A 26,417-nucleotide genomic window follows, 5' to 3' on the forward strand; every position below is an offset into this window, starting at 1 on the left:
AGAGGATGAGGAGGATGAAGAGGGCTTGGTCATCCACTCTACCAAGTCGTTGGCATGTTGCGGTTCAACATGTCCAGCTGCAGAAAAGAAGGACAAGCATGTCCCATGGCCACGTGCTGATGACAATGCACCGCGTCCACGACCAGCACTGTTGTCTCTAGACACAGAGCCTGCTTGCCCTCTTTTATCGGCTCGCGCCTGTCTGCCTCTCCTTGCTGGCCTTCCAGACATGGTAATGGCCTGAAGGGAGTTGGGTAAAACAGTAGTTGGGTAGTTTATATTGTGCTGGAGGCACACAACACCCACTAACTCCTGCAGATGCCTTTTTTATAGAACAGCAGAGATAAACGGGTATATACAGATGTATACTGTGCTGTGCTGGAAGCACACACAACTTCCAATAACTCCTGCAGATGGCAATTGGGCTCAAATAGAGAACAGCTATATAGGTGGATTATAGCGGTATGTACTGGGTACAGAGCACGCAGACAGCACGCACTATCTCCTGACACTACTGACTGCAAGCTCTATTATTAAAGATGGACCACTAGCTATATAGGTGAGGTGAATATCACGGTGTATACTGCGGTCAGGGCACGCAGACAATAACCAGAAAACAGCAGAGTTAAAGGGGTATATACAGATGTATACTGTGCTGTGCTGGAAGCACACACAACTTCCAATAACTCCTGCAGATGACAATTGGGCCCAAATAGAGAACAGCTATGTAGGTGGATTATAGCGGTATGTACTGGGTACAGAGCACGCAGACAGCACGCACTATCTCCTGACACTACTGACTGCAAGCTCTATTATTAAAGATGGACCACTAGCTATATAGGTGAGGTGAATATCACGGTGTATACTGCGGTCAGGGCACGCAGACAATAACCAGAAAACAGCAGAGTTAAAGGGGTATATACAGATGTATACTGTGCTGTGCTGGAAGCACACACAACTTCCAATAACTCCTGCAGATGGCAATTGGGCTCAAATAGAGAACAGCTATGTAGGTGGATTATAGCGGTATGTACTGGGTACAGAGCACGCAGACAGCACGCACTATCTCCTAACACTACTGACTGCAAGCTCTATTATTAAAGCTAGATCACTAGCTATATAGGTGAGGTGAATATAGTGGTGTATACTGCGTTCAGGGCACAGACAATAACCACTACACAAGAGCAAGATAGGAAATCAGCCAAAAACGATCGGTGTGTAACTGTGTTGAAGGTACACAGAACACCCACTGCTTCAGACGCCAACACACTGCACAAGGCCGCCTCAAAGGCGGCCTTATATAGTGTGGGGCGTGCACTACACAGCCTGAGCTATAAGTGGCCACAGGCAGGATGCCTGTGGCCAATCATGGCTCTCCTCGCTGCTGGCGATGCGATTGGCCAAGCATGCGGGGTCACAGTGCATGCTTGGCCAATCACGAGCCAGCAATGCACTGCGCCATCGCAGTGCATTGTGGGCCGTGCGCGCCACACGAATTTTGACGCGAACGGACCAAGAGTTCGGATTTCGCCGAACGGACGAACAGCCAATGTTCGAGTCGAACATACGTTCGACTCGAACACGAAGCTCATCCCTACTCAGGAGTATGTAATGTACAACATACAGAATGCAGAGATTGCATGGATGTAGGAGTGTACCATCCATCACAGTACAAGACACAGAGTGAAAAGGTTAGGAGTACCATGTAACATTGTGCCACCTGCTGGTCAGTGGAGGCGCAAAGGTCCTAGAGTCAGTGGGAGGAAAAAGTGACTGTGGTTAGTAGTGAAAGAATTCCCCTTTCTCAACGTCAGTTGAAGCAAGAATGCCACTTTAGTTTTTAGTTATTTTTTCATTTTATGTGTTTCTGTGCAGCCCTGCACAGCTGTATGACTCTTTGTTGAATAGTAGATGTAAGAATCTTTTTAAATAAAATCTAATTTAAAAAAAAGAATCAGCCCTTCCAGCATCTGCATCAGTAGCAGGAAGAATTCCCCTCCCGTGGAACTGTTGATCTGTGAGAAGAAATTGCCCCTTACCCCTTTACAGGCATTGGTGATGGTTGGATTAACCCCACTCCCTCCACTTAACACTCATTGAGGACCCATAAATTGATGGTGCTATATAAATACCTGTAATAAAAAAAAAAAGTAATTAACACTTGGACATTGTGGAAATGCATGTTATGTGCATTGGTGTATTTAGTATCATTGATTGTGAATAGTGCACGAATGTAGCTTTCCAATCCAGCTTAATGCTTGTCTTATTTTTGGTCTTCTGTGGTGTGCTGTCAGCCTCAGCACAATGCACAAGAACAAGTAAAAATGAAAGGCACTATAATGCATATTCAAGAACCTCTTAAAGGGCACTGAAAGTGCATTCAGTTTGAGGTGCAGCAGTGTGAACAGGTCCTGTAAAGCAAAAACAGGAAAATCAAATATGTACATATGTGATATATATCTCCTCACTAGGCTTCCAGCAGGGTTGGTTGTCCAAATTGATAACCTGTTTACCTGCTCTCATGGAGAACAATGCAGTTGCTATAGGCTGGTGTGCAAAAAAATCAGACTGTTCACTTTTGCAATATCGCACCCCCTGTACACCAGGTTAGCACATGACTGATCAGAAGCAAAGGAACTGTAGATTAGCAGCAGAGGTAATGGGACATAGACTGGAAGCATTGAGCAGAGATCTGTAGAGTGGTGGACATTTATGGGAGAACAGTTTAGGCAGTATATGATGAGTGGACAGACCAAGAGACCTGGGGGTGGTTCCAGGAGACAGCCCAGGCCCGTGGAATGCCACAGTTCTGTTGAAATCCCAGGACAGTCCCATGGAATCCTGGAGGGTTGAGAAGTATGCATAATAGGTCCACGTGAATTGCAAAATGATGCTTACCTAATCAACCCATTGTGTACCTGCGGGGCACTGATTTTTTTTCCTGTGTATCTTCCATATCATGTCCACACGCTGTCTGTTTTATAAGTGTATAAATACATTCAACCCTTTTGCTGCCACCGACATACATCAGATGCAGCCACTGGTTGTGTGTGTATATTTTAGAGCAGAGTTGTCACTCTCAAGTAAGCTGTGCAGGGCCGTCTTTAAGGCAGGGCAAAAGGGGCAGCTGCCCTGGGCCCTGTCATTGTTGTGGGGCCCAAAGCAGCTGCCTCATACTTGCCAACTATCCCAGTTTACATTCCCTTGTCCCTTGAGGTTTTAGTCCTGTGCTGTGTCCTGATAGCTGCTGCCCAGCTCTGACCTATTGTTGTGTACAGATGACTCACCTACAGACCTGTGTTTACATGTAAATAACCGGCATTCATATGTAAATAGCAGTGGCATGCATATGTAATTAGCTGAGGCCAATGGCATTGATATGTTAATAATGCAGCATTCATATGTATATCATGCCCCCCTGCAGTGAGGAGATGATGTGCTGTAACCTATAGCAACCAGTGAACAGTATTATTGTACAGTAATCTCTAGCAGCCAATCAACAAGCAGAAATCATGTGCTGTAACCTCTAGCAACTAATCAGTGAGCCTTAAGGAGTGCTGTAACCTCTAGCAACCAGTCAGTAAGCAGTAATAATATGCTGTAACCTCTGGCAACTAATCTCAATCGCTGCCTGATCTGATACAGTAAACTGATTTTAAGTCTAGCTGCTATTTATTGTATGTCTCAGAGAAGGTGGAGAGTGAAATTGCATGGGGGGAGGGGGGCCCTAAGAAAATTTTTGCCCAGGGCCCAATCAATATTAAAGACGGCCCTGAAGCTGTGTCTACTTGCACTACAGTAGGATGAGAAGATGTTGCAGGGGGCATGTCTGTCAGCATTGTCACCACTGATTCACAAAGCTGTAGCTTGTCAATCAGCACCTGGCTAAACCTAGAACTGCCCACTGCTTCCTGAATTTACAGTACCACCTCTGATTCTGAAATGATCTCACTTTGCACTGCAGTGTCTTGGACAAGGAGCGTGAGAAGCACAAATAAAGGGGGATTTGGCTCAATCAGGGAAGGTAAATTAGTTTTTTTGGCTTGTGAGTGGATTTGGGACTTGTTTAGACTGTCATAAAGGAACTTTTAGTTCTGAATTAAAATTCATATTTTTTTGGGGGTCTCCTTTATTAAAGAAGACTATTAGTTCAGTAGTAACTGACATACAAGATAGTACGGGCCCATGTGCTGGGGAACCATTTTGCTATGTTGATGCCTGCCCATATGCTTGTAGGCAGGTGACTATTAGCGTATACGGTACCTTGCTTCTGCTGTAATATGGTTTAGTATGAATTGTGTAACATTGTTTTGGGCCAGCAGGGGTTAGGTAGGGGTTAAGGCTGTTGACTCCCAGGAGTTCATGGGCAGTTTGAGTTAAGATATGTTAACATGTTTTAAGATACTGTTATATGTGACTGCAAACTGCATCAACTTCAGTAAAGTTTTAGTTTATGCAAAGAGAATGCCCAGTCTGAAATTCCTGGGAAAAGGGATGCATGAAAGGTGTACAAAAGAACGGGGCTTGAAATGGGGGATGAAGTGGAGTTCAGGAATGAACACTAACAAGGGTTATCAAGTTGCAAAGTCTGATGGGTAAAAGGCTATTTTGCCATAGACATGACTAACCAGAGGAGCGTCTGGTGCTATAGCTGCCAGCCAATGGAAGATCAGTGTGACTTGGCAGGGATGACCGTGTGCTCTGGTAGTGAGGGAGTTTCTTAACGTAATCCACTCCCTTGCAACCGGGACTGTTATCACAGCACGGAGCAACTATGGATCTAGCCTGTATGTCACAGGAAAGAGGAAGAGAGGAGGATCCTCAGGAGTACAGAAGCTTAGAGTTATGTAGAAAATTAGTTACTGGATGCTAGTGAGAAGTCTTGAGTGGTCAACCGGTTTGAGGGGACCAGATGGCTGTGCTAGAGTAGCGAGATACAGGCTCTGCAGTATTCCCTCAGAAGTGCTGCACCTGACAGAAGAAGCCTAATGCCCTGTACACATGGTCGGAAATTTTGACGGAAAAGGTCCGATCGGATTATGTTGTTGGAAAATCTGATCGTGTGTGGGCTCTATCGGACTTTTTCCGTCAGAAATTCAGACGGAAAAAATTTGAGAGCAGGATCCCAAATTTTCAAACAAAAAAATCTGATCGGATTGTAGAGAATGTAGAGAATTCAATCGGAAAAAGTGCCACGCATGCTCAGATCAAATTACGAGACCAAAGCTATTGGCTACTAGCCTGAACGTAGTTCCGTTCGTAACGAATGAACGTCATCACGTTACGAACGATCGGATTTTCCCACAACTTTGTCGGACCGTGTGTATGCAACACCAGTTTCGGACAAAATCCGTCGGAAAAAATCTGACGGATTTGGTGATCAGAATGTCCAACCGTGTGTACGGGGGCTAAGTACATTTAGGAAAAGGTGAATTGTTGTGAAGTGCAATTTTACACAGAGAGTTAACTGTGCCAGTAGCTTTTGCTCGCTTCTAAGGAGGAGAACCAAATTCATGCTGTTTTCACTTGACCACGATCTCTACCCGCTTAGGAAGGCATTAGCAAGCACAGATTCTTTTTTCAGGAGCAGTGATTTTAATGATGCTTAAAGTGAAATGATAAAAATGAAAGATTCCTTTAAATATAGTTCCGGGGGGGGGTCCCATTAGTCTGCCTGTAAAGTGGCACATCTGTATCATGGATAGAACATACTTCAACAAAGAATTTATGAAATTACATTTAAATTGCCGGAAATACAATACCATTGTCGACAATAGAAAATAGAAAAATGTTTAAAAAAAAACGGCGAGACATGCTTTCAAAACTCAATTTGAGAATTCTCAAATGGCTTTCTATACTTTGACTCTGGAGGATTTACTCAGAGAGTAATCTATGGTTAAACCTTTGTCTAACATATATAAAGAATTACTACTCAACATACACAGGGGACTGAAAACTCTTAAGGCCAAGTGGGTGAGGGACTTCCCTGCACTGGATACAGAAGACTGGGAAGAAATGTGGAAGTGTTCTTTCTCCCAACTGGTTTCCGCTAAAGACAGACTCATTCAGTTCAATATTATGCATAGATTTTACTTCGCACAAGTGCGTTTACACAAAATATACCCATCTATTCCAGCTTCCTGCTGGTGGTGTGCTTGACCCTAAGCAGACTTTACTCATGTATTCTGGAACTGTCCCCGGATAAAAAAAAATTGGAATGAGGTAACCACATTTATTTTTACCGTCACTACCATTCAAATCCCATTGACAGTGGATTTGTGTCTGCTAGGACTTGTCAACCCTCTGGCTCCTCACCGAGCAGCAAAACCCCTGTTTGGGTTATTACTAGGGTTGCGCAGATACCGATACTAGTATCAGTATGGACGACAATACCGAGCATTTGCACGAGTAATTGTACAAATGCTCCCGATGCCTAGTCTGATACCTGGGAGCAGGGATGAGCTTTATGTTCGAGACGAACTGATGTTCGACTCGAACATTGGCTGTTCGCCGAACACCGAACAATTTTGGGTGTTCGTGGCAAATTTGAAAGCTGTGAAACACCCTTTAAAAGTCTATGGGGGAAATCAACAGTGATAATTTTAAAGGCTTATATGTATGGTATTGTCATAAAAATTGTTTGGGGACCCGGGTCCTGCCCCAGGGGACATGTATCAATGCAACAAAAATGTTTAAAAACTGGCGTTTTTTCGGGAGTAGTGATTTTAATAATGCTTAAAGTGAAACGGTTTGCTTATATCAGATGACTGACCAGATCAATCAGCTAACAGGTGAACACAGACAGCGAAAAAGCAACAGCCAACACCCGGGTGCTGGAATGAGGAACAGGGGCACTAAGTGATCATGACCTCTAGTCGGTAATTTGATTTGTAAATAACCACAGCTACCAACGTGGTTTTTTACCATTAAGCTCCACTAGGTGGATATTGTTTTCTGGGTGTATGAGTTTCGGGAGAATGTGTATCTCATCATTCAATGAGTTAAAGGCTAAGTTCATCTTTTTTTTTCTAAAATCCAGCTCCCCTATGTACAAATATACCAGTAATGTACCTCTGTTGCACAAAAATAAAAGTTTTCTTTGGTTTTGAAGACCAGCCCTTACCTCCATCCATGGCTGTAGTTTGCAGATCCCTCCAGAAACTTCCTGATAGACAGAGGACAGACACACAGGACGGACCAGCCAGTATGACCCAGTAAAGAGTTTACCAGCTGTCCTCATTAGCACACCTTCACACATCAACTAAGTTTTCACAGCACCCCTGGCATTCCTCCATGTGTGAATTTGCCTGACTTCCCCAGCGTCCCTTCCGATTGGCTCAGGGTGCATGCTAAATTCCCTGGGGCCACATGCAGCCTACAGGACATCCCTGATGTAGTGCAAGTGCCTGCCTGAATGGATACAGAATGATTGGATAGATGGTGTTTCCTCCCATTATAGAGTTTTGTTAAATCTAAAGGAGATTGTAAAGAGAATCAGATTTTATAGTGTATGGCCATTTTTCCACATGAAAAAACAGGTGACAAATGCAGTAACAAATTTACAATAATGTCCCATGAGCTACCTTGCCAGGAGGAGCGCAGCCCGTTGAAAATGACTGGCTGCCCTATGTGTGACACTGGAAAAACGAGACAAAAAACCTGCGCTTCCACTACTCTAGAATGTGAATGGGGCCTGAAAGTGAAATTGGTGTGTTTACAGAAGAACAATGAGGCTCCATTCACATCTGTGTGTTTCCAAATGCATGGCAAACTGAAGAGATAAATGTGCACTTTGCCATGCATTTCATAAATGCTGCAAATGTACATCATGTTTGTGTGGTCATCACATGTTAAAGGCTTCCCAAGTGCGGCAAACACACCGAAAACTAACGTAATAGTTCTGGAGCTTCTCTGGGGCTTGTTGTTGTTCGTAGGGCTGTCTATTCAAGTGAATGGGTTGCCCTATGCATGACGAGTGATAACACTCCAAAACACACAAAACAAATACATGTGGGAATGTGAGTTTTTGTTAGGTGGAGATGTGAATGAGGCCTCATGACTGAGTGTCTACGTCCACTCCCTCCTATGTACTTGTATAAAGATGCCATACACTATGCAACCTGATTGTAGAATCTCTGTACAATTTCCTTTAGATTTACCAGAACTATGGAATAGAGGACACACCTGAACATTCCATTCAATTTGTAGCAAATCAGGCAGTCTCTTGTACTACATAGCTGATGAGAGATCTAAAGGAGATTGTTCAATCAGATTGTATAAGAAGTGGGTGGAAGGTGGTATTGTAATGAGGGAGGTGTGGTCCAGAGTGGTGAACACACCTTATCACTCCATCTTCTGTGATGCAACAAGGAAGTGATGGCTTCTGGGAGATGACCTAACAGGAAGTGAATGCTGATACAGGCTACAGGAAGTGATGTGATCTTAAAATCCATACAAAGATACAACAAGACTGACAAGATTCTAAATATCGTGTGAATGAGGTAAGTGGGAGAAAAGCACATTGGGAGGGCTGGGTCAGAGACTCCCTCTTACTGATTTGAGGAGATGGTCAGAGTCCACGAGGCAGAAGCAAGAGATTAGACCTAAGGAAGATGTGCTGCCTCCCAGGTCGGTCCACCGCAAGATTTCAGTCATCCACAAGCCAGTTGGGACATCCAGCCGGAAAGAGGGGGATCCCATGTGCACATCCAGATGCCTCTGCATTGACGGTGGGAGGCATTCCGGTGTGAGGTGACCAATCGGGTCACTAGAAGAGACTGCCTGTTGAAGGACATTCGTTTGGGCCTTGACAGCAAAATTGGGTGAGAGGGCTTTTCCCCATTTGCAGAAAACAAGAACACTGCACACAGATACAGTTGAATGGACACTGCATACAGACATTATTTCTGTTAGTCACCTTGCTGATACTTGTAGTGCCCCAGGACATCAGGCTATTCAGATAAAGAGACAGTGTATATAGACACCATTGTCCTTTCACTTTTCTGAGGAAGATCTTGCATTCTTTACTTGATAATCCGGGCCAGTTGTGTTGTTTGGCCCTGCTATTCAGGAATTTAAGTGCACCAATGAGAGCGGCTAGCTGAGGATACAAAGCCTCATCCTTCTTCAAGGGGGCTGAAATTACTAGTGCCATATAGGCCCACACACACATACTCAGGGCTCTGTATATGTAGTGGGTGTGTGGGGACAGTTTATCTGGGAAGTTAAGCTATTAAATAGTGAATTGAATACCGTTTTTGTAGTTGGGCCTGTGGTGTCAGGAGACAGAAGCGAGAGGTCTGACATAAATAGGGTCAGTCTTCTCCTCTCCACCTGCCTGGACTCATGAAGCCAAATTTGAGTAAGGGCACGTTCACACTGAGCAGTGCTGGGTGTCGGCACTTAAACGTCGTCTTTGCGGCACTTTTCGGTCACTATCGGGCACTTTAACCCCCGCTAATGACCGAAAAAGAGTTAAAAGCCCCGGCAAAGCACTTTAGCGCATTGAAGCTTTAGTTTCATAGTTTCATAGTTAGTTAGGTTGAATAAAGACACCAGTCCATCCTGAGTGAGTATCTACAATTGTCCCTTTCCCTGTACATTGCTACACCCACATCGGTCCCTATCCTCAAGGAGCCCACAATCCAAGGTCCCCATTCATATACTAGGGCCAATTTTGGACAGAAGCCAATTAACCTACCTGCATGTCTTTGGATTGTGGGAGGAAACCGGAGTACCCGGAGGAAACCCACACAGGCACAGGTAGAACATGCAAACTCCAGGCAGGTAGTGTCGTGGTTGGGATTTGAACCAGCGACCTTCTTACTGCTAGGTCTAACCACTACACCACTGTGCTGCCCACACAGCGGTCTCCTACAGTGCCTCAAAGATGCTGCTTGCAGAATTTTTTTTGAGTAACTTTCACATTGGAGTGAAAGGAGAGGCACTTTGCAGGTGCTATTTTTAGCGCCATGGCGTCTCTAAAGCTGCTCAGTGGGAAAGGGGTCTAAAAGTAAGCAATCCAATACAAAGTGTCATATTGTGATTTATTTGCTATTTAAGGGTGCCTTTGCTCCTGGGGACATTCTCAGGTTTGGAATCCCCTGAAAGCAGCCTGAATATAGTATTGAGCTATATTTCTCTTAATCCCAGTTATTGCTACTGTCTGTTACCTTTTCACAGAAATATTAGTAATTAGTAATATAAGTAAAGACAATTTCTGTGTTTTATCATAATGTGTGTGTGTTTCTCATTGGTCATTGCACACTATTGCCAGGTGTGCCAGAGGGGGCTGAGACTGTTAATGGGGTTGAGAGGCAGAGTAACAGACTGAACAAACTTAAGCAGCTCCTGCGGGGCGTAGCGCTACATTTGTGTTCTAATCATAGTGTTTTTTTGTTCTCTTTTAGTTTTGTTCTTATGTTGTGTGCGAGCCTGGGTATGCCCATTAGGCTCTGTTTTGTACCTTACCTTGAAAAACGGATTTAAAAACAATAAAAAATAAATATAAAAAAAAACAAAGTGATTTTAAGGGGAACCCCACACCAAAATCTTAAAAAATAACAGCGTGAATTCCATACCAGACCCTTATTGGATCATGCTGCCTGGCAGGTCAGCAAAGGGGGGGGCGAGCGACATACCCTCAACATGTGGGGGTGCTTTGGGGGGGCTTTTGACGTCACCAACCCAGCATTAACCGGTCGGTGAAGTCACAAGGGGGGTGGTGCCTTCAGATGACACCCTGCCCCTTAGTTGACGGCAGAGAATTTTTTTTTCTTTTTTTGGGTTAGGGATAGCGGCATGATTGATGATAAATCTACATTGTTTTTTTTTTTAATATTTTAATAAAGGGATTGTCAAAAACTGTCTCTGTGTTTTTATTACTTTATGACACTTTATTTTCTAGATTCCAATAAGCCCCCAACCCTCAGATCTCCGCAACCACTGCCCAGGGTTGTCAGGAAGAGGCCCTTGGCCCCATCGACATGGGGACAAGGTGCTTGGGGTGGGGGGGCAGATGTCCATGTTGAGAGCATCTGGCCTTGTATGGTTCGGGGGGGGGGGTGCTCACTCGGATAAGGATCTGGTTAGGATTTTGGGGGGGGCCCCACGCAATTTTTAAAAAAAGTGTTGATGTGTGGTTTCCCTTAAAATTTCGTACCAGACTTGAAAGGGGGGCCCCCACACTGTTTTTTTTTTTTACTTTTTTATTGCTGGCAATTGTTTTCTTTTTTATTCAGCTGTCAGCGGGGAAGCCCATTGACAGCTTTAACAACCAGCTATTCACAATCAGGGCTTAGAATGCACTGTTCAGTTATTGCAGGGCGTTCAGCGGGCAAAACACCTGTCGAAATTCTGGTGTTCGCCGAACGAGCGAACAGGTGATGTTCGGTCTGAACTTTTGCTTGGCCCAAACCATTCGCCCAACTCTATTTACAAATATCTACATGACTTTTACATTCAGAATAATTGGGTCACATATGATTTAGAGTAGAATAAAATGATTGACTTATTTTTTGCACACCATAGAAATAAAAAGTAATGAAAAATAATTACCTTATTTCTTACATTACTCAACACAGACCAAGCAACATCTGAAACTACAAGTGGATCTGTGCTTCCAGTTTTTCACACAGTTAGTGAAGCACCTGACAATAGTAAGTTTGTAATTTATACATTTATATAATAACATTGACTTACCCTGTTTTTTTCCCTTAAAAAACGCCAATTAGAATTGTCATTAAAATTGCTAATATAGTGCTAATCACTGTTTTTTTAATAATTTAAAATGGACTGACATTTATTTTGACCTGTGCATTGTGCATCGTTATTTTAATGAAAGTTGCTGCTTTAAAAATACTGCAAATCAAGTTTGAAACAACATCAACATGTTAAAGTTTATCTGAGATTATCAGGTTTGAGTTTACTTTAATGGCAGATGTTAGCAACTGCAGGCTTCTTTATTTTGGGGAAATAGCTTTTTACAGCAAAGAGTAAATTGAAGTAATGCAATTCTAATTACTTAAAAAATGCAATTTCATATGGGAATAGCATTTTAGATTTTCCTTTATTTATATAATTTCTATAATCTTTCTAATGTTGAATATTTTTAATTTAATTAAAAAATAAATATATACATGAAATCAAAAACATTTTTAACATTGAAAAAAATATCCTTACAAATGGGTATAAAGAATGATTCTACGCTCTTAGGCCCCTTTTATATGGGCATTATCCATGCAGTCAAGTTTTTGATAATAAAAACCGATTCAGATTAGGCTACTTTCACACTGAGGCGCTTTACAGGTGCTACAGCGCTAAAGATAGCACCTGCATAGTGCCCGTAAAGAGCCTTTCCGCTTTCACACGGGAGTGGTGCGCTTGCAGGATGGTAAAAAAACTCCTGCAAGCAGCATCTTTGCAGCACCGTAGGAATGGTGTATACACCGTTCTTAAAGCTCCCCTGCCCATTGAAATCAAAGGGGCAGCGGCACCATACCACCAAAGTGCAGTTTTAACCCTTTTTCGGCCGCTAGCAGGGGTTAAAACCACCCCGCTAGCGGCCGAAAAGCGCCACTAAAACAACGGTAAAGTGGCACTAAAAATAGCGCCGCTTTACTGTTGACGCCCACCCACCCACTCCAGTGTGAAAGTAGCCTTACATCAGTTTGCACATCTGTCTTCAGTTCAATTCAGTTCAGTTTACATCAGTTTTCACTTCAGTTCCATTCAGTTTACATCAATCTACATCGGTTTTTGCATCTGTTTATATTAGTCCTTGCAAAAACAATCAGTGGTGATAATTGTATAAACAAAAAAAGTTGACATAAATGGAACGGAAGACAACGGAAGGAATCCGTTTTCATCCGTTAACATCTGTTCCGTTTTAATGGATCTGGACATTGGCTATTCTGTTTAAAAAATCGTAACTGAATGGACATGGATGTAAATGGATCATTATCTGGCGCTGACTCCTAACAACTGATACAAAAAACAACTATTTGTATGTTTACATCCGTTTAGGTCCACTTCTGTTTTTTAAACAGAACAAAAATATAGACTTGTTCTGTTTAAAAAAATGGAAACGAAAACAGACACTGATGTAAAAGGATGATGCCCATAGGAATTCATTGTTGTCCATTTGTCATCCATCAAAGGATGGCTATAAAACGTACAGATGGAATGTGAAAGGTGCCTTAGCCTAATCTACAACCCCTTGTCCTGTACATCTGACCTCTCAAGTGCCCTGTACATCCGCCCTCCATCCTCCCTGTCCCCTCTAAGCTGCAGGTAGGCATTGATGACAATGGTGAGGCTGCTGCATTGAAGGCAATGGTGAGGCTGCATTGATGTGGACTGATGAGGCTGCAGATGGTCATTGATCAGGCTGCATTGATGGCAATGGTAAGGTTGGAGATGGGCACTGACCCTTATTTTGCTTCAAAGTTCCTTATTTAAAATGTACGTTTTTTTCCTGAAACTTCCCTCTTAAAATTAATGTGCGTGTTATACGCCTGTGTGTGTTATACGCCGATAAATACAGTAATTATTTGTTGCAGGCCTACAACACTAAGCTGCTGCTAACTAGTGGCATCATTGTCAGCCTGCCATATGTGCTGCTTCTGTTGGCCATTGGGGAGGCTATAAGGTCTGTAGGAGGTATGCGCAGATCTCATAATTGGCCTAGCAGCCTACTGAAGGAGCAAACACTGCAGACTGATAACGCTGCTGCTGTTGGTGAGGCAGTGGCTTAGTACTGTCAACCTGAAACAGGAAGTGCTGATACTGGCAGGATCTACAGGTAAGACATTTTCCAACAGATTTGACTTGATGCCATACATACTAAAAATTGATTTAGTGTTGACACATATTCAGTAATGTATTATAGGATTTAGAGCTACATTAATTTGTGCCTTTTATTTCTGCTTGGAATTCAGCTTAGGGCTCATTCATTGTTTTGGGAAAGAACTAGTTAAATTATAGCAGCTCTTTAGCGCTACATCAAAATTGGACAGCAGTAGGTGCATGGATCTGAATGCATGGTGTCTACTTTCAGATCCCTGCACCCACTCTTACCCTCATTCTCATGTCAAACTTTGACACGCAATTGTGTCTGTGCAGCCACTGCATGTGCATCCACCTCGAAGGGCTGCCTACTGGCAGCTTTAGGGCAAACAAACATGAATCTGCCAGTGACTTTTCACATAGGGCAGGACTAATATACTCATCTGAATGAGCTCTAAAAGTTGAGAAGTGGGAACACAAACAATTACATATTTTTATATCTCATCACAACTTTCAACAGGTGAACCAATAACACAGCCTGAATTTTCCACTTCGCCTGCAGATACCAAAGCACCTGACAATGGTAAGTGCACAGTTTACAAATGTAAATCACAGTAGCATTAAACTGCAATACTGTCTTGCAATAGTATACTATAATACTATATATATATATATTTTTTTTTTTTTTTTTAATAGGCATTGCAGAAACGACTTCAGATGAACTCTTCACCACCAACTCAACAACAGCTACAAAAGACACAACAACTCCTCTAGGACGTACGTGAAATACTTGGTTCATACTGTAAGGGCTCATTTACACTTGCTACCAGGGGAATAAAAAAAAAAGCCAGTGATCCGCAGTTTTACTGTACCCCTAAACCAAAGACAGCAGCTGTAGGGGGTTCTACACATGCCATGGCTGCAACAAAAATTCTACACTTTGTCACATTCAGTAGGCAGTAGCCCTACTGAATGTGAAACATTCACGTGAATTTCAGCAAGGGGCAGCAAGGGCTTCTGCAAGTGTAAACTTACAATAACTGCTTTGCACATAATGTCAAGCCTGCCTTCTTTTATCATAGTCTGATCCTTCCAACTCCATCAGAATCAAGACAGTTTGTGGATCTTCTTGCCATTAACAGATTTGGCTTTTAGGGTGCATTCATATATAGTGTACACTGGCGGGCAAAGCAAAATCTATTGTATGCTCCATAGAAAAATATTGTAAACATGAGGCTGGTAACCATATATAACTGTATACCCAACACCTTTATAATTTCTTTCTCACGCTGTTTTGTTTTTCATTCTATTCTGTTTAGAACATTCAGAAACTACAGGTAAGCCTTACTCTCTCATTCTAATTTAATTTACTTTGGTCATGTTGTTTGATGTGACAGAGATGCAAGGACCCAGCACTCCCTATTCACATGGCACACTTCTGTACCAGAAGTCATGAATGAGTAGTGCAGGAGTGAACAGGGGATGCTAGTTCCCTACATCTCTAGGTGGCTGCCATGAAAATCCCATGTACAACGTATTGGGCCAGCGTTTCTCAACCTTTCTTTAGTCATGTCATCCTTTAACAGCATGCAAAATCATGAGGCAATCCTAATAATACCAGGGAGACCAAATAAAGACAACCCACCAAAGCACCTTCACCAGAGGACCAACAGCAGTGTAACCAGTAGAAATACTTTATTGAGATCACTTATCAAAAAACAGTATGTAACCAAAAGACATACAAAGCACACAGTCACATGGGTGACACGCATTGACATACAGTCAGGTCCATAAATATTAGGACATCGACACAATTCTAATCTTTTTGGCTCTATACACCACCAATGGATTTGAAATGAAACGAACAAGATGTGCTTTAACTGCAGACTTTCAGCTTTAATTTGAGGGTATTTACATCCAAATCAGGTGAACTTTTATCTGCTCATTGTAAATGGGATAATGAGGGAATAACACACACCTGGCCATGGAACAGCTGAGCAGCCAATTGTCCCATTACTTTTGGTCCCTTAAAAAGTGGGAGGCACATATACAAACTGTTGTAATTCCTACACCGTTCACCTGATTTGGATGTAAATACCCTCAAATTAAAGCTGAACGTCTGCAGTTAAAGCAAATCTTGTTCATTTCAAATCCATTGTGGTGGTGTATAGAGCCAAAAAGATTAGAATTGTGTTGATGTCCCAATATTTATGGACCTGACTGTAAACAGTGTCAAAGAGCTGCAGTCTTTGTCCATACAGGCGGAGCATTGAATGCCACCCTGCCTACCACATACTGCATGGCGGATCTACCTTGTCCAAGCCAAAGCATGTAATAACTGAATTTGCTAGATAATGGCAGCACTAAGAGGGACAGCAAGATCTTAAACAAAGTGAGAACGGATAAACGTGACAGGACATACAGCATCGGAGTGGTGAAAGCCTCTGACCAAATCCTGAGTCCAAGCTTTAGGACTTCCATATGTTATCCTAGAGAGCCGGTTTGCTGGGTTGGATGGATTGTTGGCTGCTGAACCATGCATTGATGGTTAGTTATGCTTCACACTTTTGGAACTGCCTGATACACTTTCTAATCTCCTAGTACTATCCTCTCTGCCGACACTGTCTCTCCATATGGATTAACTGACCCGGCTGGCTGATATGGCCACTGGTTCCACTAATCACTTTATTGCTAGAATCAATGAATAATTGCTGCAACTATACAGACTTCTGTCAAATCAATACGGTCCATCTATCGGACACCAAGACTGATATATATTTATATTACTGACATTTTGTGGCATAGCAATTAGGTGGCTCCACCTCAAGAGTCAACTACAGCCAGGGACTATTATTAGATTTGGGCATGATACAAGCCTATTAGTGGGCCTACTTAGGTGGCTTTGAATGATAATGCTCAGTATTGCTGATTTGAACACTTCTCTATTAGTAAGGCACCAATGTAGATTAGGTGCTTGCTGATTCCCATGCTTGATTCACTCATTTCCAGATAGCTTGACTTAGCACCACTGTGAAATCTGGTGATATAACCACTATGTGCATTTAAGCTGATTCCAGGCATACCTTGTGGTTGGCTATGTCCTGGATTGCCTGCTCTAACATTTCTGTTTAGCGCTAACCTTATGCTGAATATGCACGAATCACATCATGATTGTATATAATGGTGGCCTCTAGTGGTTTTAAGGTGACAACATTGCCAATCCTTGATTTTAACAGTGACTGTTTTTTATGCCTTTTGGCTAAATGTTTTTTTGATAAGTGATCTCATTAAAGTATTTCTACTGCTTACACTGCTGTTGGTCCCTTGGTGAAGCTGCTTTGGTGGGCTGTCTTTCTTTGAACTCCCTAGTGTTATTAGGATTGTGTCTTTAGCCTAAGAGGAACCCCTCTAATTTATAAAGTGAGTCAGTGACCAATTGTTTTTGGACTGCTAATTGAGATCTCCCTAGATGGGAATATATACCCTCATCTTATTCCTTTGTCATTTGAAAATCATGGGACGCCCTAGTCCTGGACTGTATTTATTGGGCTGAATGACAACTGCAGAGTGTCATTTGCACAGAATGATAAGTCCCTCTTTCACATCAGACTCATCTTCCCCCATCACTCCAGAGTCCCTCCATCATTATAGCTTCCTTCTATCACATCAGAGTCATGACCATCACATTAGAGTCTAGACATGTGCAATTTGTTGAATTTAGCCAAATTTGTTAATTCGAAAATATCTGAATTTCTGAATTTTTTTGAATATTTCGGAAATTTGAAAATTCAAAATTTTGAAAATTCCGAATTCGAAAATTCAAAAATCGGAAAATTCTAAACTCAGAAATTTCAGAAATCGGAATTCAATAATTTGGAAATTCGAAAATTTGGAAATTCAGACATTCGGAAATGTGAAAATGGGAAAATCTGGAAATTTGGAAATTTGGGAATCCAAAAATAAGACAAAAAATATGAATCTTCAAAAGAACGAAAATCAGAAAATAAGAAGAAAAAACTGAAGATTCAAAAACTCGAAAATCTGAAATAATAACTAACTAATAATAGCTTAACTATTTCTAACTATTAAATAATAGGTATTGGTATTTCCTTTCAAATTTAGCTGTTAGTGAAAGTAACGAATACAAATTTATCCGTTTATTCACTTGATAATGAATGCCATATCTAAATGGAACGTAACACATTAATAATAATAAATAACAATGGTAATAATAATAAAAACCTATTATTATTTATTATTATTTAGTTTTGTTTCATTTGTTTAGATTTGGCATTCTTTATTTCAGATAATTCGTAACTTCAGATAAATTTGTATTTGTTACATTCACTAACAGCCAAATTTGAAAGGAAATTTCAATACCTATTTGGAATTTTCTAATTTGCGAATTTGCGAATTCCAAATTTATGAATTTTGAAATTTTCGAATTTCCAAATTTTCAAATTTACGAATTTATGAATTTACAAATTTATGAATTTACAAATTTATGTATTTTCAAATGTATGATTTACAAGTGTTTGAATTTACGAATTTACGAATTTTCAAATTTCAGAATTTACGAATTCTGAAATTTCACATTTTCAAATTTACGAATTTACAAATTTACGAATTTACAAATGTACGAATTTTCTAATTTTCACATTTTGAATTTTCGAATTTCCTGAAAAAAACTAAAAGCGAATGAAATGAAAACAAACAAATTTTTCGCCAGTGCATATGTCTGTTAAAGTCCTCACTTTCATATTAGAGGCCCCTTTCACATGAGTTTCCTCAACACATCAGAGTCCCTCCCTTAACATTACAGTTCTTCCTTCACATTAGACCCCCTTCCTTTTACATCAAAATCAGCCTCCATCACACCAGAGTCAGATCTTCACAACAGAGTGCTCAGTCCCACTTTCACACATTTTGAAGAGGATGGAAGTCCTGCTTCTGTACAGACCTATTCCATCTCCTGTGTCATGATGCTGGAGAGGGCGAGAGATGGAACAGGTCTGGGCAGATGCAGGACTTCCATTCATTTCTGAATGCCTGCTCTGGATCAATGTTATCCATTTTCATGATGTGGGTGAGCCATCCCCCAGCAACATATCAACGATTAATGCTGTGCATCTTGGTTGGTCCCCTGCAACATACAAATGAATGATACAGTGCGGCAGATAGGGGCAGAGAACTGTGCATCGATACTGACTCTCCACTTCCTGATACTAACATCACTGATCCTGGGGCCTCCAGCATCCTTCCCAAAACCTAGAGTTAGAGAACATCAACTGCCAGGTACACAGAATTTAGAAACCGGTGCTGCGGTGCCTACACCAGCATCCACCACCCCAGCAAACCTTTTCACCTCACACAAGTGATATGACCACAGTTACCAATGGATACAGGAAATGAACCTCACTCTGTAACTACGTGCTTGCTCTCTCTCTGTCTCTCAGGGGCCCCTCTACATCTCTCCTGTGACTCCCAGGCTAGATCCCTAGGTACTCTATGCCACAGGTCTGGTTCCAAAATGCACGGAGCTGGCTGCTAGTGAAGGGGACAAGCACAACACCCCTTCACTACCAGAGTAGACATTACCTAACACCAGGTCAACCATTCCCTTGCTGGTTGGCTGTATTAAGCTATGATACATGTATGATTGTCCCTAGAAAGTCCCTGCTGAACCTGCTGAATTTCAATCCATCCATGGGCAGTTTTACAAAGTTAGCATTTTACCATTTATCAGTTTATTAGATCCACCTATCAGGATGGCTTTTAGAAAGCTAAGCCCTGATCCCCTACCAAAATAGCCACTACCACACAGAGACACAGCGTGGAATAAAGCATTGTAAGCTGGTCCCAGGGATATATATATATATATATATATATATATATAGATATATATAGATATAGATATAGATATATCTATATACAGTATCGCCCATAAGTGAGTATACCCCTCACATTTTTGTAAATTTTTTTTATCTTTTCATGTGACAACACTGATGAAATTACACTTTGCTACAATGTAAAATAATGAGCAGCTTGTATAACAGTGTAAATTTGCTGTCCCCTCTAAATAACTCAACACACAACCATTAATGTCTAAACCCCTGGCAACAAAAGTGAGTACACCCATAAGTGAAAATGTCCAAATTGGGCCCAATTAACCATTTTCTCTACCCAGTGTCATGTGACTAGTTAGTGTTACAAGGCTCAGGTGTGAATGGGGAGCAGGTGTGTTAAATTTGGTGTTATCGGTCTCAATCTCTCATACTGGTCACTGGAAGTTCAACATGGCACCTTATGGCAAAGAACTCTCTGAGGATCTGAAAAAAAGAATTGTTGCACTACATTAAGATATACTAGGCTATAAGAAGTTTGCCAAGACAGAGCTACAGCATGATGGCCAAGACCATACAGCGGTTTAACTGGACAGATTCCACTCAGAACAGGTCTCAACATGGTTAACCAAAGATGATGAGCGCACGTGCTCAGCATCAAATCCAGAGGTTGTCTTTGGGAAATAGACATATGAGTGCATTTCTGCAGAGGTTGAAAGGGTGGGGGGAAGTCAGTCTGCCACTGCTCAGACCATACGCCGCACACTTCACCAAATTGGTCTGCATGGCTGTCTTCCCAGAAGGAAGCCTCTTCTAAGGTCGATGCAAAAGAAAGCCTGCAAACAGTTTGCTGAAGACAAGCAGACTAAGGATAATAGATTACTGGAACCATGTCTTGTGGTCTGATGTGACTAAGATAAACTTATTTGGTTCAGATGGTGTCAAGCGTGTGTGGTGGCAACCAGGTGGGGAGTACAAAGACAAGTGTGTCTTGCCTACAGTAAAGCATGGCGGTGGGAGTGCCATGGTCTGAGGCTGCATGAGTGCTTCTGGCACTGGGGGAGCTGCAGTTCGGGAACAATGAATGCCAACATGTACTGTGACATATAGAAGCAGAGCATGATCTACTCCCTTTGGAGACTGGGCCACAGGACAGTATTCCAACATGATAACTACTCCAAACACACTTCCAAGATGACCATTGCCTTGCTAAAGAAGCTGAGGGTAAAGGTGATGGGCTGGCTAAGCATGTCTCCAGACCTAAACCCTATTGAGCATTTGTGGGGCATCTTGAGGAGGAGCGCAAGGTCTCTAACATCCACCAGCTCAGTGATGTCGTCCTGGAGGAGTGGAAGAGAACTCCAGTGACAACCTGTGAAGCTCTGATGAACTCCATGCCCAAGAGGGATAAGGCAGTGCTGGAAAATAATTTTGGCCACACAATTATCGACACTTTTCACGTAGGGGTGTACTCACTTTTGTTGCCAGGGGTTTTGATATTAATGGCTGTGTTGAGTTATTTTGAGGGGACAGCAAATTGACACTGTTATACAAGCTGTACACTCACTACTTTACATAGTAGCAAAGTGTCATTTCGTTAGTGTTGTCACATGAAAAGTTATAAAGAAATATTTACAAAAATGTGAGGGGTGTACTCACTTTTGTGAGATAGTATAGATAGATATATCTACACTATCTCACAAAAGTGAGTACACCCCTCACATTTTTGTAAATATTTTATTATATCTTTTCATGTGACAACACGGACACTTTGCTACAATGTAAAGTAGTGAATGTACAGCTTGTATAACAGTGTAAATTTGTTGTCCCCTCAAAATAACTCAACACACAGCCATTAATGTCTAAACCGCTGGTAGCGAAGGTGAGTACACCCATAAGTGAAAATGCCCAACCTGGGCTTAATTAGCCATTTTGCCTCCCTGGTGTCATATGACTCGTTCGTTTTACAAGGTCTCAGGTGTGAATGAGGAGCAGGTGTGTTAAATTTGGTTTTATCGTTCTCACGCTCTCTTACTTGTCACTGGAAGTTCAATATGGCACCTCATGGCAAAGAACTCTCTAAGGATCTGAAAAAAAGAATTGTTGCTCTACATAACGATGGCCTAGGCTATAAGAACATTGCAAAGACCCTGAAACTGAGCTGCAGCACAGTGGCCAAGACCGTACAGAGGTTTAACAGGACAAGTTTCACTCAGAACAGGCCTTGCCATGGTCGACCAAAGAAGTTGAGTGCATATCCAGAGGTTGTCTTTGGGAAATAGACATATGAGTGATGCCGGCATTGCTGCAGAGGTTGAAGGGGTGGGGGATCAGCCTGTCTGTGCTCAGACCAAACAGCGCACACTGCATCAAATTGGTTTGCATGGCTGTCGTCCCAGAAAGAAGCCTCTTCTAAAGATGATGCACAAGAAAGCCTGCAAACAGTTTGCTGAAGACAAGCAGATTAAGGACATTGATTACTGAAACCATGTCCTGTGGTCCCAAGCGTGTGTGGCGGCAACCAGATGAGCAGTACAAAGACAAGTGTGCCTTGGCTACAGTCAAGTATGGTGGTGGGAGTGTCATGGTCTGGGGCTGCATGAGTGCTGCCACCACTGGGGAGTTACATTTCATTGAGGGAACCATGAATGTCAACATGTACTATGACATACTGAAGAAGCACATGATCCCCTCCCTTCAGAGATTGGGCCACAGGGCAGTATTCCAACATGATAACAACCCCAAACACACCTCCAAGATGATCACTGCCTTGTTAAAGAAGCTGAGGGTAAAGGCGATGGACTGGCCAGGCATGTCTCCAGACCTTAACCGTATTGAGCATCTGTGGAACATCCTCAAATGGAAGGTGTGCTCTAACATCCATCAGCTCCATGATGTCGTCATGGAGGAGTGGAAGAGGACTCCAGTGGCAACCTGTGAAACTGCAGTGAATTCCATTCCCAAGAGAGTTAAGGCAATAATGGTGGCCACATAAAATATTGACACTTTGTGCCCAATTTGGACATTTTCACTTAGGGGCGTACTCACTTTTGTTGCCAGCAGTTACTGTAGATACTGTATGTGTGTATATATATTGGTCTTCTTTAACATGTCAGATTTCAATTGTGGTACTCCAGTTTGGGAAGTCAATTGTTCTTACTAAGGATTGGAAAACATGTTAGTACTAGAAGAGAAGCAGATGATTGTCTTCCATTTATATCAATGATACTTTTACTAAATACATTTATTTTTTCCTCAAGGTGTTCTCATTGGCTGTCTGGTGGGTTTGTTCTTTATTATCATCATCAGCTGCTTAGCATACCATATAAGAAATAAGAGAGTAAGTATTTAATATTCTGAAATAATAATCACAGCCTGTCATACACACATTGCTAGCATAGTTCCAGTATTAGCAACCCCCAAAAAGGGTATCTATGTATGGTCTCCAAGCCAGCTAAAACTGTCACTTCAGGTAGCTGTTTCTGCAGTCTTGATGCTTCATGACCATCAAACTACCCAAACTTTCACATAGCATATTAAAAATATTTATGATGTACATTGTGCTTTTGCTCACTTTTCATAGCTTCTAAGCTAAGTTGAAGTATCGGAATATCTACATCACTTCATTTAAGTGTATGTATTGCCAAACCTTTTTTCTTTATTTAGGATAGAGTATAGAATTATTTAAATCCTTGCTTTTATTTTTTTGCTGTGTACTATTGGGGAAATTTATTTTCACTTTCTGTCCCAAAAACACAACAAAGAGTAATCTCTTTGCCAGACATCTTTCAACTGAAAAATTGTTGTCCAAAGAGTGGTTGCATTCAATGAGATGCCGCCATTGCTTGGGTATTCTGACAGGTTGCAGCCACCAAAAACAACAGGAGGTTCTCAATTTGCACTGTATAGCATTGATGGGGGAATCAGATTATTTTTGTTCAGCCCGCAAATTGAACGAAAATAATCAATGTATATACCGTGCATTAGACAGTTGTCCATGGAACCAGTGTAACCATTGGAAGATTTCCTCTTACCTTTTGACCTGTGGGCAACTCTACAATGTTTGATTTCCCCTTACATTCTTTCTTGGTGCCAGAGGCCACCAATATAAATAGAGAAGTGAACTTCTCCAAAGGGGACACAGACAGTAATAAATGTTTAGCAGAAGGTCTAACCCTTCCCCATCTAAGTAAATATTAAATATAATAATGGGGGTTAGAGTGTTATTAGAGTTAAACTTTTGTTTTTTGTTTTTTTTTGGGGGGGGGGTGATTTACTAAAGTGGAGAGTGCAAAATCTGGTGCAGCTGTGCATGGTAGCCAATCAGCTTCTGATTTCCGTTTGTTCAGTTAAGCTTTGACAAAAAAACCTGGAAGCTGATTTCTATGCAGAGCTGCACCAAATTTTGCACTCTTCAGTTTTAGTAAATCAACCCCCTTTGTTTCTTCACACACTAACATTACAGAGAAGTAAGAGGTATCATGCAAACCTTTGTTTTCACCTTACCTTCTAATGTAGCCCCAGGTCTATAGAGTCCATATGGCAGCACCTCCAGGTGCACCTCCTTATATCTTTGGATTCTCTACAGTGTTCTGTAGGATCTCTCAAGCCCGGGGTACTCAATTATGCAAGTACTGACTACCGCATAATGATTGAGCTCTGGACTCTGTACCACCTACCCCCCCCCCCCCCCCCTGCACCTAACTATTCATCAATTAGGTATCCCATCACATTTTTTGTTTTTGTCCAATGGAATACAAGCTGTGTTTTATAGTTTCAGAGTTGTATGAGTTTTTGGTAAACTGATGATTATTTGCAAAACAATTGGAGGACCTGAGACCACATTACAAGGTGAGGTTGATTTTATAACAAGGGACAATCCCTCCATCTAGAATTTTTACTATTTAAGCAGCCATCTTATGTATCTTTTTGATAAAATTTTACCTACACGGCTCATGACTTCCACACTAAGGGGCTCTTTGTGTGTCCTCTCTTCTTATATATTTGGGCCCTATTAGGAATACTTCACTCCAGAAGACATGGATATTTCGTCCTTCACATAGGTCAAAACAAAAATCTAAAGATATACTGTATTTTAACTTTTTTAACCAAATTGTACATTTGTGTTAAAACTGCATAGTGAAGGCTGGTTCTTATACCCAGCAAACTAAAACTCAGGTGTCCTACTGCTTAAATAATTGTACCTTCATATGCAATAAAAGGAAATCAACTTTCTGAATCCACGTTATTAAAAGTGATTGTAAAGGCTAATTAAAAAAATAAATAAAAATAACAAACATTTTATACTTACCTCCTATGTGCAGTGGTTTTGCACAGGGCAGCTCGGATCCTCCTCTTCTTGGGTCTCTCTTCACTGCTCCTGGCCCCTCCCATCTGTCGAGTGCCCCCCACAGAAAGCAACTTGCAATTGGGGCATCCAAGCAGAGCTGCAGCTCTGTGTGTCCATTCAGACACAGAGCTGCCGTTCAACCCCGCCTCCTCTCTCTCCCAATTGGCTAACTGACTTTGATTGACAGCTGTGGGGGCTAATGGTGCCACTGCTGTGTCTCAGCCAATCAGGAGGGAGAGTCAGGGACAGCGAAGAGACTCGTGGACATCGCTGGACAGAGATAGGGCTCAGGTAAGTATTAGGGGGTGCTGGGGAGGCTGCTGCACACTGAAGGCTTTGTATCTTAATGCATAGAATGTATTAAGATAAAAAACCTTCTGCCTTTAGAACTCTTTTAATCATAATGCAGTTTGCCAAACTTCTGGCCTCTGCACAAATGTGGGATTAAGTCATAAAGATCCATTAAAAAGTATTAAAATGTGTTCTATTTAAATTCCATATTTTTTTATTTTGTTTTGTTTTTAGAAAATGAGTTATTCTTTGAACTACAACAAACATCCCGAAGATTCAGGGATTCCACTAAACAATATGAAAGCATAGGTAGGTTAATGTTTACGATTATATTTATGCACCATGAATTGAAATGCCTACTAAACAAATTAGGAATAATATATATTTGATTTCATGGGCTCCATCGCTAATTATGAAATTGTGCCATTTGTTAAGTTATGTCATTATCACAATGGCTGCAGTGACATCATATCACATATCATAGCACAGAGTTTCTGTATACAGGGGAGCTTTAAACAACTCCTAAGGGACTTGTTATGTCAAATCTCTTCTTGCATTGACAATGTATGGCCCCATGTGCCCACAATGGAGGCCAGCCTGTAATTTGACAGTGAAGGAGCAGCTGAATGATGTGCTCATCCATTTGGCTCATTTTGGCAGCATAATCCTTGACAGAAGTACTTGTGCAAGTAGGACACATCATTTGCTCCATGTGCTGCTCCAGCCTGTCAAGTGCTGTTGTAGAGTGAAATCAGATCACATGCAAGTTTTAAACTAGTTTAATTATATACATATCAAATCTTTGCAGGAGAGGAGTGCTGAGTGTATGGAGTCAGGTAGTATGTGCTAGAGAGGAGTGCAGAGTGTATTGGGTGGGTAGTATGTGCAGGAGAGGAGTGTGGAATGTATAGGGTGGGTCGTATGTGCAGGAGAGGAGTGCAGAGTGTATGGGGTGGGTAGTATATGCAGGAGAGGAGTGCGGAGTGTATGGGGTGGGTAGTATGTGCAAGACAGGAGTGTGGAGTGTATTGGGTGTGTAGTATGTGAAGGAGAGGAGTGCGGAGTGTATGGGGTGGGGTAGTACGTGCAAGAGAGGAGTGTGGAGTGTATTGGGTGTGGTAGTGTGTGCAGGAGAGGAGTGTGAAGTT

At 41.8% G+C, this 26,417-nt stretch overlaps 1 protein-coding gene across 2 annotated transcripts in view; it reads left to right on the plus strand.

Annotated features, from left to right (window-relative positions):
* The window catches only part of LOC143975034 (uncharacterized), a 54,512-nt gene that overhangs the window by 22,827 nt on the left and 5,268 nt on the right, over nucleotides 1-26,417 (plus strand). The window contains exons 3-8 of one of the 2 annotated variants that reach the window (XM_077476971.1): nucleotides 11,583-11,657; nucleotides 14,306-14,368; nucleotides 14,482-14,562; nucleotides 15,105-15,122; nucleotides 22,889-22,968; nucleotides 25,504-25,578. In XM_077476971.1, the coding sequence (XP_077333097.1) occupies nucleotides 11,583-11,657; nucleotides 14,306-14,368; nucleotides 14,482-14,562; nucleotides 15,105-15,122; nucleotides 22,889-22,968; nucleotides 25,504-25,578 (392 nt within the window). The remainder of the gene's footprint in view (nucleotides 1-11,582; nucleotides 11,658-14,305; nucleotides 14,369-14,481; nucleotides 14,563-15,104; nucleotides 15,123-22,888; nucleotides 22,969-25,503; nucleotides 25,579-26,417) is intronic. The other variant, XM_077476972.1, reaches the window with a different exon arrangement.

The sequence above is a fragment of the Lithobates pipiens genome, unplaced genomic scaffold (genome assembly GCF_037356315.1).
Source record: "Lithobates pipiens isolate NorthernLeopardFrog02 unplaced genomic scaffold, aLitPip1_a1.2 Scaffold_13, whole genome shotgun sequence".
NCBI classification, from domain to species: Eukaryota; Metazoa; Chordata; class Amphibia; order Anura; family Ranidae; genus Lithobates; species Lithobates pipiens.